This window comes from Pristiophorus japonicus, chromosome 10 (genome assembly GCF_044704955.1).
Source record: "Pristiophorus japonicus isolate sPriJap1 chromosome 10, sPriJap1.hap1, whole genome shotgun sequence".
NCBI classification, from domain to species: Eukaryota; Metazoa; Chordata; class Chondrichthyes; family Pristiophoridae; genus Pristiophorus; species Pristiophorus japonicus.
In genome coordinates this window covers 198,448,094-198,460,610 of record NC_091986.1, presented here as the reverse complement: position 1 = coordinate 198,460,610, position 12,517 = coordinate 198,448,094, and the positions used below count along the sequence as shown (strand labels likewise).

General features: G+C 43.6%; 1 protein-coding gene across 10 annotated transcripts in view; it reads left to right on the top strand.

The window, feature by feature from the left end:
* The window catches only part of herc2 (HECT and RLD domain containing E3 ubiquitin protein ligase 2), a 286,911-nt gene that overhangs the window by 161,497 nt on the left and 112,897 nt on the right, over positions 1–12,517 (top strand). For 8 of the 10 annotated variants that reach the window (XM_070892466.1, XM_070892467.1, XM_070892465.1 and 5 more), the window contains 6 exons: positions 538–680; positions 5,178–5,445; positions 8,629–8,816; positions 8,900–8,998; positions 9,130–9,298; positions 9,399–9,524. In XM_070892466.1, coding sequence (XP_070748567.1) covers positions 538–680; positions 5,178–5,445; positions 8,629–8,816; positions 8,900–8,998; positions 9,130–9,298; positions 9,399–9,524 — 993 coding nt within the window. The remainder of the gene's footprint in view (positions 1–537; positions 681–5,177; positions 5,446–8,628; positions 8,817–8,899; positions 8,999–9,129; positions 9,299–9,398; positions 9,525–12,517) is intronic. The other 2 variants (XM_070892459.1, XM_070892464.1) reach the window with 1 other exon arrangement.

Below are 12,517 nucleotides of genomic sequence, written 5' to 3'. Positions count from 1 at the left end.
GCCCTATAAATCAAAGCATAGAGGTTGGGTCTTATTATTGCAGTAACAATTCTGTTTAACCTAATTCTTGAAATTTAAGGGCTTGTTTGATAGAATCAGCATCACACAGGTAAACATCTGCCTTTGTGTAAAACGAGATCTGCCAAAAACCATTGTATGGGATCTAGTTTTGTCTTTATTTTGTCACTGATGGGGATGGCAATTTTTTGACAGCCAACATTATGATACCTATGTTCCTTTTATGTCCGATTCTGGGAGACTGGAGTCCTTAAACCAGCTCCTGATGTTTACAATACTAAATCAGACTCTTCTATCCCTGGGACAGAATTGTTGACCCACGATAAACTGGCTCTGCAATTCTGCTGCTGAGATAAGAGACTGTATTTAGATAGTGTAAGTGTCAGAAGCACCTTTACGGATGCTGGTTTCCGAGAATCCAATCGAAAGAAGCGGCAGTAGGATTATGGGATGCATGCTTTCTCAGACCTAATCTTCTTACTGGTTTTATTATACTATCATTTTACGACTTCATTTCAGAGGATGCACCGCCTTCCTCTCCAGACACCGCCGACTTTTCACCTGAGGGACCACAACCTCCATTGATCCTACTGCAGCAACTGCTGAGTGCAGCTACCCAGCCATCACCGGTGAAAGCTGTGTTTGATAGACAGGAGCTTGAGGTTCGTTGTGGAATTTTTCCTGACTAACAAAAGTCTGAATTTATTTTTATGAACAAGCACTCTAATTTTAACAGACTAGTGATTTTTTTTTAAACAGTCTAGCAAGTGTCATAATGTAAGTGAGCTGAGGGTGCTGTTGCATAACATGTTTGCTATGGAGAGAGCTTCTCTTGCTTTGAGGCGGTCTTGTCAAATGTTAGTTAATGGTAGCCTTGCTCTGTTAATTTGCTTCTGCAACATACTTTAAATGAAATGAAGCAGAGACACGATGGGCCAAATGGCCTCCTCCTGTGCCATGAATTTCTATGATTCTAGGAAAAATTGTTGTGGGTAACTTTAATAAACATGCTACTCTGACAGGACTGCCACCTCTCACCTCCCACCAGATCTGGGACCTGAATTTCCTAGGTTTCATTATGCTCCCCAGGTGCTACAAAGCTGCTGTAAATTTAGATGCCTGCTGAAACATTAACAGTACAAGGGCTAGGTGCAGGAGTAGGCCATTCGGCCCTTCGAGCCTGCACCACCATTCAATAAGATCATGGCTGATCATTCACCACAGTACCCCTTTCCTGCTTTCTCTCCATACCCCTTGATCCCTTTAGCCGTAAGGGCATACCAAACTCCTTCTTGAATATATCCAGTGAACTGGCACCAACAACTCTCTGCGGTAGAGAATTCCACAGGTTAACAACTCTCTGAGTGAAGAAGTTTAGAAACATAAAAACATAGAAAGTAGGTGCAGGAGTAGGCCATTCAGCCCTTCGAGCCTGCACCGCCATTCAATGAGTTCATGGCTGAACTTGCAACTTCAGTACCCCATTCCTGCTTTCTCACCATACCCCTTGATCCCCCTCGTAGTAAGGAATGTATCTAACTCCTTTTTGAATATATTTAGTGAATTGGCCTCAACAACTTTCTGTGGTAGGGAATTCCACAGGTTCACCACTCTCTGGATGAAGAAGTTTCTCCTCATCTCGGTCCTAAATGGCTTACCCCTTATCCTTGGACTGTGACCCCTGGTTCTGGACTTCCCCAACATTGGGAACATTCTTCCTGCATCTAACCTGTCTAAACCCATCAGAATTTTAAACGTTTCTATGAGATCCCCTCTCATTCTTCTGAACTCCAGTGAATACAAGCCCAGTTGATCCAGTCTTTCTTGATATGTCAGTCCCGCCATCCCGGAAATCAGTCTGGTGAACCTTCGCTGCACTCCCTCAATAGCAAGAATGGCCTTCCTCAAGTTAGGAGACCAAAACTGTACACAATACTCCAGGTGTGGCCTCACCAAGGCCCTGTACAACTGTAGTAACACCTCCCTGCCCCTGTACTCAAATCCCCTCGCAATGAAGGCCAACATGCCATTTGCTTTCTTAACCGCCTGCTGTACCTGCATGCCACCCTTCAACGACTGATGTACCATGACACCCAGGTCTCGTTGCACCTCCCCTTTTCCTAATCTGTCACCATTCAAATAATAGTCTGTCTCTCTGTTTTTACCACCAAAGTGGATAACCTCACATTTATCCACATTATACTTCATCTGCCATGCATTTGCCCACTCACCTAACCTATCCAAGTCAATCTGCAGCCTCATAGCATCCTCCTCGCAGCTCACAATGCCACCCAACTTAGTGTCATCCGCAAATTTGGAGATACTACATTTAATCCCCTCGTCTAAATCATTAATGTACAGTGTAAACAGCTGGGGTCCCAGCACAGAACCTTGCGGTACCCCACTAGTTTCTCCTCATCTCAGTCCTAAATGGCCTACCCCTTATCCTTAGACTGTATCCCCTGGTTCTGGACTTCCCCAACATCGGGAACATTCTTCCTGCATCTAACCTGTCCAATCGTGTCAGAATTTTATATGTTTCTATGAGATCCCCTCTCACCGTTCTAAACTCCAGTGAATAAAGACCCAGTCGATCCAGTCTCTCCTCATATGTCAGTCCAGCCATCCCGGGAATCAGTCTGGTGAACCTTCGCTGCACTCCCTCAATAGCAAGAACGTCCTTCCTCAGCTTAGGAGACCAAAACTGAACACACTATTCCAGGTGAGGCCTCACCAAGGCCCTGTACAACTGCAGTAAGAACTCCCTGTTCCTATACTCAAAACCCCTAGCTATGAAGGCCAACATACCATTTGCCTTCTTCACCGCCTGCTGTACCTGCATGCCAACTTTCAACGACCGATGTACCAGGACACCCAGGTCTCGTTGCACCTCCCCTTTTCCTAATCTGCCGTCATTCAGATAATATTCTGCTTTCGTGTTTTTGCCATCAAAGTGGATAACCTCACATTTATCCACATCATACTGCATCTGCCATGCATTTGCCCACTCACCTAACCTGTCCAAGTCACCCTGCAGCCTTTTAGCATCCTCCTCACAGCTCACACTGCCACCCAGTTTAGTGTCATCTGCAAACTTGGAGATATTACACTCAATTCCTTCATCCAAATCATTAATGTATATTGTAAATAGCTGGGGTCCCAGCACTGAGCCCTGCGACATCCCACTAGCCTGCCATTCTGAAAAAGACCCGTTTATCCCGACTCTCTGCTTCCTGTCTGCCAACCAGTTCTTTATCTACGTCAGTACATTACCCCCCAATACCATGTGCTTTAATTTTGTATGCCAATCTCTTGTGTGGGACCTTGTCAAAAGATTTTGAAAGTCCAAATACACCACATCCACTGGTTCTCCCTTGTCCATTCTACTAGTTACATCCTCAAAAAATTCCAGAAGATTTGTCAAGCATGATTTCCCTTTCATAAATCCATGTTGATTTGGACCGATCCTGTCACTGTTTTCCAAATGCGCTGTTATTTCATCTTTAAGAATTGATTCCAACATTTTCCCCCACTACTGATGTCAGGCTAACTGGTCTATAATTACCAGTTTTCTCTCTCCCTCCTTTTTTTTAAAAAGTGGTGTTACATTAGCTACCCTCCAGTCCATAGGAACTGATCCAGAGTCGATAGACTGTTGGAAAATGATCACCAATGCATCCACTATTTCTAGAGCCACTTCCTTAAGTACTCTGGGATGCAGACTATCAGGCCCCGGGGATTTATCGGCCTTCAATCCCATCAATTTCCCTAACACAATTTCCCGCCGAATAAGGATTTCCTTCAGTTCCTCCTCACTAGACCCTCGGTCCCCTAGCACTTCTGGAAGGTTATTTGTGTCTTCCTTTGTGAAGACAGAATCAAAGTATTTGTTCAACTGGTCTGCCATTTCTTTGTTCCCCATTATAAATTCACCTGAATCTAACTGCAAGTGACCTGCGTTTGTCTTCACTAATCTTTTTCTCTTCACATATCTATAGAAGCTTTTGCAGTTAGTTTTTAATTTCCCGGCAAGCTTCCTCTCGTACTCCTATTTTCCCCTTTCTAATTAAACACTTTGTCCTCCTCTGCTGAATTCTAAATTTCTCCCAGTCCTCAGGTTTGCTGCTTTTTGTGGCCAAAGTGCTTAAGGCTAAAAGCACTCTGTTCAAGTCAACACAAAAGAAGACCCGTCTTTGCCGAGAACAGATACTCGCCGCTTGCCTAATTGGATAGCAAATCACCTGGAGACATGCCATGCTGCCTCCCAGCTGAAAAATATATAACATTGTGTCTGTCAGTGGTTGGCTGCTACTCATTCACGTTGTTTGTGAGAAATGTGAATTCTCAATGAATAGATCCTGGAGAAATACACTGATACTTCTCTCCAGCTTGATTAATCCATGTGTACAATTGGTCTCTGTTCCCTATTGTCCTGGTTTTTGGAACCATTCTCCACTCTTTGCTAGCAGAATGTCAAGAAGTTTTATCAAACCTGCAACCTGATAAAAGCAAATATTCCTATTCAATTTATTTGTACTTTCTTAAATAACACCAAAACAGGCATTGTAAATGAGCTCAAGAGGCAGATTTTTGTAGAGAGAAAGGATTGAAGGACATGGTGGAACGGCAGGCTTGATCCATGAAAAGGGTAGGCCTGTTTAGGTCCAGTGGCCTTTTCTTCCTAAAATTTCTTGGGGCCGCTTTTCCTTGGCTGGGAAGTGCTCAGTTAATGGTTGCAAAGCAAACGAAAAGCAAGGGAGAACCCTTACAATGAGGGCCTCCTGACTCGTCCTGAGGGAATATGACTGGTTAGATCCACATGAGGTATAAGTCGGGTCAACCAATACAGCCAGAAAACTCCACATCTAGTCCCTGCTGCTGCTGCAACAGATCAATCGGACCCTATAACTCCCATTCCCCACTTCCAGGCATGGGCTCTACCTTGGGACGACCTATGCTGGGGAACACCTGGCCGGCGCAATTGAGCTTAACGTGAAAATATAAGTGGATTCAGGACATGTCTGGCAGAGCATCCCTTGGGTATACTCTTGTCTGACTTGTTTGGAGGCCAAGGAGGAAGGAAGGGATTGTTATTATCATATGCCAGTTTTTATGTTAAGGATTTCAATCTGTATGATTTTTTTTCTTTGTTGTGTCAGGCTGCAGCCCTTGCTGTTTGCCAGTTCTTGGCAGTGGAGTCTACCCATCCGTCTACACCCGTATTTGATGACAGCAGCTCAAGTGAGGCTACGACACCTGTTACAGTGCAGCCCATACGGTCAATAAAACACAAGAAGCGCAAACCTTCTCCCCCTCCACCCTTGCCCATTGTGGCTCAACTGATGGAAATGGGATTCGGGCGAAAAAATATTGAGTTTGCACTAAAATCACTTACAGGAGGCTCTGGAAATGCTACGGGATTACCAGGTAAAAAAAAAATTGTAATATAAATAAGCCATTCTGACACTAGCAAATACTTTCAATTTTTTTTGTATTCTAATGCTTTTTTAAATAAATATTTGGCACAGGAGCTTAGTAAGGAAAGGGCTGTTTGGAAATTGCTACGTGACTGAGCATAATTTTGAAAGTAGTTACGAATGAGTTAACTAATTTGCAAAATGAATATGTACCGGTCTTTTTAAAAAAAAAAAAATCATCATAACTGATGTTTCAGAAACTTCCTCCGGTAACTCAACTCATGATGAATGGGATTTGGCCACTCACTTGTAATTTTTTAAAATATAGATATAATTGATTTAATGAAAAAGTAAGGTTAAATGTTGTCATCCCTCATTTCTTTACCTCCACTTAGAAATGAATGGGTTGGGAAATTGCAAGACCTAGCTTCCTTCAGACTTTTTTTTTGTAATTCATGTAGTTAAACACTGTTGTGTGTAAGGAGTCATAACTTTAAATCCACACCCTGTCAGTCTGTGAAGTAACATGTTTATTTTTATTTGTTCCGGGATGTGGGTGTCGCTGGCAAAGCCAGCATTTATTGCCCATCCCTAATTGCCCTTGAGAAAGTGGTGGTGAGCCCCCTTCTTGAACCGCTGCAGTCCTTGTGGTGAAGGTGCTCATTTAGTGCTGTTAGGGAGGGAGTTCCAGGATTATGACCCAGCGACGATGAAGGATTGGCGATATATGTCCAAGTCAGGTCGACGACGGGCGGTCCGTCGGGTTTTATTCTTGTTTTCTGTAGCGGTTTGTTACAACTGAGTGGCATGCTAGGCCATTTCAGAGGGCAGTTAAGAGTCAACCATATTGCTCTGGGCCCAGAAGAGGCGAGGGCCCAGGGGCAGCACGGGCCGGCCCACACTGCGATGTGTGTGCGCACTAGGTCTGTGCAGCAGAGCTGGTCTCCAGTCGTCCTGGTTAATCCTTGCCATTGGACCAAGACCTAGCTTTGTCAAGCCCGTGTGGGGTGCAACGATCACCACACATTAAAAAAATCCACGCTCGGGCATCTTGCACCCTTCAAGATGTAGTTTGGGATCTGGAATATTAGGTCCTTCATTGAAACACCTGTGAACTCATCCCTTTTTGGCTTGGAAGCAAGTCATCCTTGATATGAGGGACTGCCTATGATGATGATGACATTGCTGTGGGTCTGGAGTCACATATAGGCTTGACCTAAAGGACATCAATAAACCAGATGTTTTTTTTTTCAACAATCCGATAGTTTCATGGTCACCATTACTGATGCTAGCTTTTTTTTCCCCACCCAGATTAATTTAATTAACTGAATTTAAGTTCCCCAGCTGCTGTGGTGGGATTTGAACTCGCATCTCGGATTATTAATCCAGGCCTCTGGATTACTAGTCGAGTAACATAACCACCATGCTACCGTTCCCGGTTAATGGTCAATGTGCTGTACCACTGAATGGATTGGGGGTAGTGTGCTGACGTGGATTGAGAACTGGTTGGCAGACAGGAAGCAAAGAGTAGGAGTAAATGGGTACTTTTCAGAATGGCAGGCAGTGACTAGTGGGGTACCACAAGGTTCTGTGCTGGGGCCCCAGCTGTTTACATTGTACATTAATGATTTAGATGAGAGGATTAAATGTAGTATCTCCAAATTTGTGGATGACACTAAGTTGGGTGGCAGTGTGAGCTGTGAGGAAGATGCTATGAGGCTGCAGAGTGACTTGGATAGGTTAAGTGAGTGGGCAAATGCATGGCAGATGAAGTATAATGTGGATAAATGTGAGGTTATCCACTTTGGTGGTAAAAACAGAGAGACAGACTATTATCTGAATGGTGACAGATTAGGAAAAGGGGAGGTGCAACGAGATCTGGGTATTATGGTACATCAGTCATTGAAGGTTGGCATGCAGGTACAGCAGGCGGTTAAGAAAGCAAATGGCATGTTGGCCTTCATAGTGAGGGGATTTGAGTACAGGGGCAGGGAGGTGTTACTACAGTTGTACAGGGCCTTGGTGAGGCCACACCTGGAGTATTGTGTCCAGTTTTGGTCTCCTAACTTGAAGGACATTCTTGTTATTGAGGGAGTGCAGCGAAGGTTCACCAGACTGATTCCCGGGATGGCGGGACTGACATATCAAGAAAGATTGGATCAACTGGGCTTGTATTCACTGGAGTTCAGCAGAATGAGAGGGGATCTCATAGAAATGTTTAAAATTCTGACGGGTTTAGACAGGTTAGATGCAGGAAGAATGTTCCCAATGTTGGGGAAGTCCAGAACCAAGGGTCACCGTCTAAGGGTAAGGGGTAAGCCATTTAGGACGGAGATGAGGAGAAACTTCTTCACCTAGAGAGTGGTGAACCTGTGGAATTCCCTACCACAGAAAGTTGTTGAGGCCAATTCACTAAATATATTCAAAAAGGAGTTAGATGTCGTCCTTACTACTAGGGGGATCATGGGGTATGGGGAGAAAGCAGGAATGGGGTACTGAAGTTGCATGTTCAGCCATGAACTCATTGAATGGCGGTGCAGGCTCGAAGGGCCGAATGGCCTACTCCTGCACCTATTTTCTATGTTTCTATGCAAGATTATTGATGCCACTGGAAGTAGTGTTGTCTTTACCAAATAGTATACCGTATTTTGAAGTGTATGTCAGATTTATTGTGCATGGGAAGAAGTCATTTTCATGTATCTTTTGTTTTTGAGGAGGAAAGTTACAAATAATACTTTTGGGATGGATGGGTATGGTTCGCTGCATTCCAATTCAAGGGAATTTGTTAACATCATGCTCACTTTTTTTTTAAAGAGGACTTGTGTAATGTACTTTAAAACAAGAAATTCTTAACACATTTTTATATCACTGGAATTTGGGCACTTGCCTTCAAATTATCACAATAATGCGCTGTTCTTAATATTGTATGCTGTGGTGACTAAAAGCCAAACCTGTTTGAAATGTACAGATTTCCTGAGTAAGTTACAAATATGTTTTGTTCAAAAGTTGATTGACCCCCATATACTTTAGTGCATGGATAAAAGTTGATTTGAAGAGACAGTAAGTTGTAGAGTAGCCTTGGATCTCTGCATGAATGTTCTTTTCCAGATATGTCACAAAAGCAACATCAGACGTAATTGCACCAGTAGCAGTTTACTTTATTTTTGTTTTCCCCTCAAATTTTATTTCAAAGGTGTGGAAGCATTGGTCGGTTGGCTGTTGGATCATCCTGACGTACAGATTGCTGATCTTTCTGACGTGGAGAGCACTTTATCGGAGTACTCGGACGAAGAGATTCTCGAAGAAGTAGAAGAGGCTGAAGCATCATATGCTGTGATTGGCCCTCAACAGACTCTACCTAATGTACTTTTGAAGCAGAATGTACTTGGCATATTTGAATAACATTGGGGTCATTTGAGTGCTGACATTCAAGTTATAATAACACACTCTTCTTCATTTTGTAGCCTTGGGCAGCTGTGGTGACTGAAAGCCAAACCTATAAGAAACGCGCAGATTTCCTGAGTAATGATGATTATGCTGTGTACATAAGGGAGAATATTCAGGTATGGGTTGTTTTGCAATTTAAATATTGCAAACCTACTGTATATTTGGTTTTCCGTGCAACAAATATTTTAATATTTATAGCAATAGGTGCAGGTTACACTTTATTCTGAGCTTTACTGTTATCATGCAGGTGGGAATGATGGTCCGATGCTGCAGAACTTATGAAGAAGTTTGCGAAGGAGATATGGGAAAAGTAATTAAATTGGATCGCGATGGATTGCATGATCTAAATGTGCAGTGCGACTGGCAGCAAAAAGGTGGCACTTACTGGGTTAGATACATCCATGTTGAACTATTGGGTAGGTTCATACGATACTATTCAGAAACACTAGTACTTGTTATCTTTTCAAGTGTAGCTCAGCAGATGTTTAATTTTCATTGCTTTTTTTTTTGCATCAGGTTTCCCCCCACAGAATTCTACTTCCCACATAAAGATTGCAGATAAAGTACGGGTTAAGGCTTCAGTTACCACTCCAAAATACAAGTGGGGATCCGTTACACATAGGAGTGTGGGAGTTGTAAAAGGTAAACTAATCGTGCTTGCATTCTCTCCTTCTGTTTCACCAAAAATAATCACTTGAATTGTGCAGTGTATTGATTCAAGACTTGGAAAGCTGCCACAAGATAAGAAAAAAAAGAAAGACTTGTATTTATATAGTGCCTTTCACAAAGCACTTTATAGCCAATGAAGTACATTTTTTGAAGTGTAGTCACTGTTGTAAAGTAGGAAGTGTAGCAGTTTGTGCACAGCAAGCTCCCACAAACAGCAATGTAATAATGACCAGATAATCTGTTTTTGTTATGCTGATTGAGGGATAAATACTGGCCAGGACACCAGGGAGAACTCCCTTGCTCTTTTTCGAAATAGTGCCATGAAATCTTTTAAATCCACCTTAGAGAGCCTCGGTTTAATGTCTCATCCAAAAGACGATACTTCCAGCAGTGCAGCACTCCCTAAGTACTGCACTGGAATGTCAGCCTAGATTTTTGTGCTCATGTCTCTGGAATAAGCTGCAGGAATCTATTGTAGTTTTGCAGTGATGGATGTAAGATTGCTAAATATTGTTGCATAATATTATAATAGGGAGAAATGCCTTCCACTCCCACTTTGATTTGTAATATATTAGTGCTTTCTGACAAAATATAGTAACTCAGCTACTCTTTTGGAGTCTTTTGGCAGCAATGCTGTCACTTGTCCCGGTGAGTCTAGTGTGCAATTTCCACAGATATCCTTTCAGGAACATTTTGCTGTATGTAGTATTGGTATACAAAGGCCCCACCCGTTTGTATAACACTACTTGGCTTGCTATGTTAGTGGGGATATTGAACTTTGGAGGTACAATTTGTCACAGTTAAAACGGCTAAGATGGTGATTACATATTTTAAATGTATTCAAGATTTAGCGCAGTATAATTTCTAGGTTGAGTCTGTTATGAAGGCTAATTGTTATGTTCCGTGTCATGCTCCTCCCGTGCCATGTGGGAGGTCAGGGACACTCCCAGTGTCCGTGACTGCTATGTGTGCAGGAAGTGCATCCAGCTGCAGCTCCTGACAAAGCGCATTGCGGCACTGGAGCTGTGCATGGATTCACTCAGGAGCATCCGCGATGCTGAGGATATCGTGAATAGCACATTTAGTGAGTTGGTCACACTGCAGGTAAAGGTTACTCAGGCAGATAGGGAATGGGTGACCATCAGGTAGAGCAGCGGAAGGAAGGTAGTGCAGGGGTCCCTTGTGGTCATCCCCCTGCAAAACAGATACACCTCCTTGGATGCTGTTGGGGGGGGGGATGACTCATCGGGGGAGGGCAGCAACAGCCAAGTTCATGGCAACATGGTGGCTCTGCTGCACGGAGGGCAGGAAAAAGAGTGGGAGAGCTATAGTGGTAGGGGATTCTATTGTAAGGGGAATAGATAGGCGTTTCTGCGGCCGCAATCGAGACTCCAGGATGGTATGTTGCCTCCCTGGTGCAAGGGTCAAGTCCCTGGTGTCTCGGAGCGGCTGCAGGACATTTTGGAGGGGGAGGGTGAACAGCCAGTTGTCGTGGTGCATATAGGTACCAACGATATTGCTAAAAAACAGGATGAGGTCCTACAAGCTGAATTTAGGGACCTAGGAGTTAAATTAAAAAGCAGGACCTCAAAGGTAGTAATCTCAGGATTGCTACCAGTGCCACGTACTAGTCAGAGTAGGAATTGCAGGATAGTTAAGATGAATACGTGGCTTGAGGAGTGGTGCAGGAGGGAGGGATTCAAATTCCTGGGACATTGGAACCGGTTTTGGGGGAGATGGGACCAGTACAAACCGGACGGTCTGCACCTGGGTAGGACCGGAAACCAATGTCCTAGGGGGAGTGTTTGCTAGTGCTGTTGGGGAGGGGTTAAACTAATGGCAGAGGGGGATGGGAACCTATGCAGGGAGACAGAGGGAAGTAAAATGGGGGCAGAAGCAAAAGACAAAGAGGAAAAGTAAAAGTGGAGGGCAGAGAAACCCAAGGCAAAAATCAAAAAGGGCCACATTACAGCAAAATTCTAAAGAGACAAAGTGTGTTAAAAAGACAAGCATGAAAGCTCTGTGCCTCAAATCGAGGAGTATTCGTAATGAGGTGGACGAATTAACTGTGCAAGCAGCTATTAACGAAAATGATATAATTAGGATTACGGCTCCAGGGTGACCAAGGCTGGGAACTCAACATCCAAGAGTATTCAACATTCAGGAAGGATAGACAGAAAGGAAAAGGAGGTGGGATAGTTTTGCTGGTGAAAGAGGAAATTAACGCAATAGTAAGGAAGGACATTAGCTTGGATGATGTGGAATCTATATGGGTAGAGCTGCGGAATACCAAAGGGCAGAAAACGCCAGTGGGAGTTGTGTACAGACCACCAAACAGTAGTAGTGAGATTCGGGACAGCATCAAACAAGAAATTCGGGATGCATGCAATAAAGGTACAGCTATATCATGGGCGACCTTAATCTACATATAGAATGGGCTAACCAAACTGGTAGCAATACGGTAGAGGAGGATTTCCTGGAGTGTATTAGGGATGGTTTTCCAGACCAATATGTCGAGGAACCAACTAGAGGACTGGCCATCCTAGACTAGGTGATGAGAAAGGACTAATTAGCAATCTTGTTGTGCGAGGCCCCTTGGGGAAGAGTGACCATAATATGGTAGAATTCTTTATTAAGGTGGAGAGTGACACAGTTAATTCAGAGACTAGGGTCCTGAACTTAAGGAAAGGTAACTTCGATGGTATGAGATGTGAATTGGCTAGAATAGACTGGCGAATGATACTTAAAGGGTTGACGGTGGATAGGTCACATGGATGAACTTCAACAATTGTACATTCCTGTCTGGAGTAAAAATAAAACTGGGAAGGTGGTTCAACTGTGGCTAACAAGGGAAATTAAGGATAGTGTTAAATCCAAGGACGAGGCATCTAAATTGGCCAGAAAAAGCAGCCAACCTGAGGACCGGGAGAAATTTAGAATTCAGCAGAGGAGGACAAAGGGTTTGA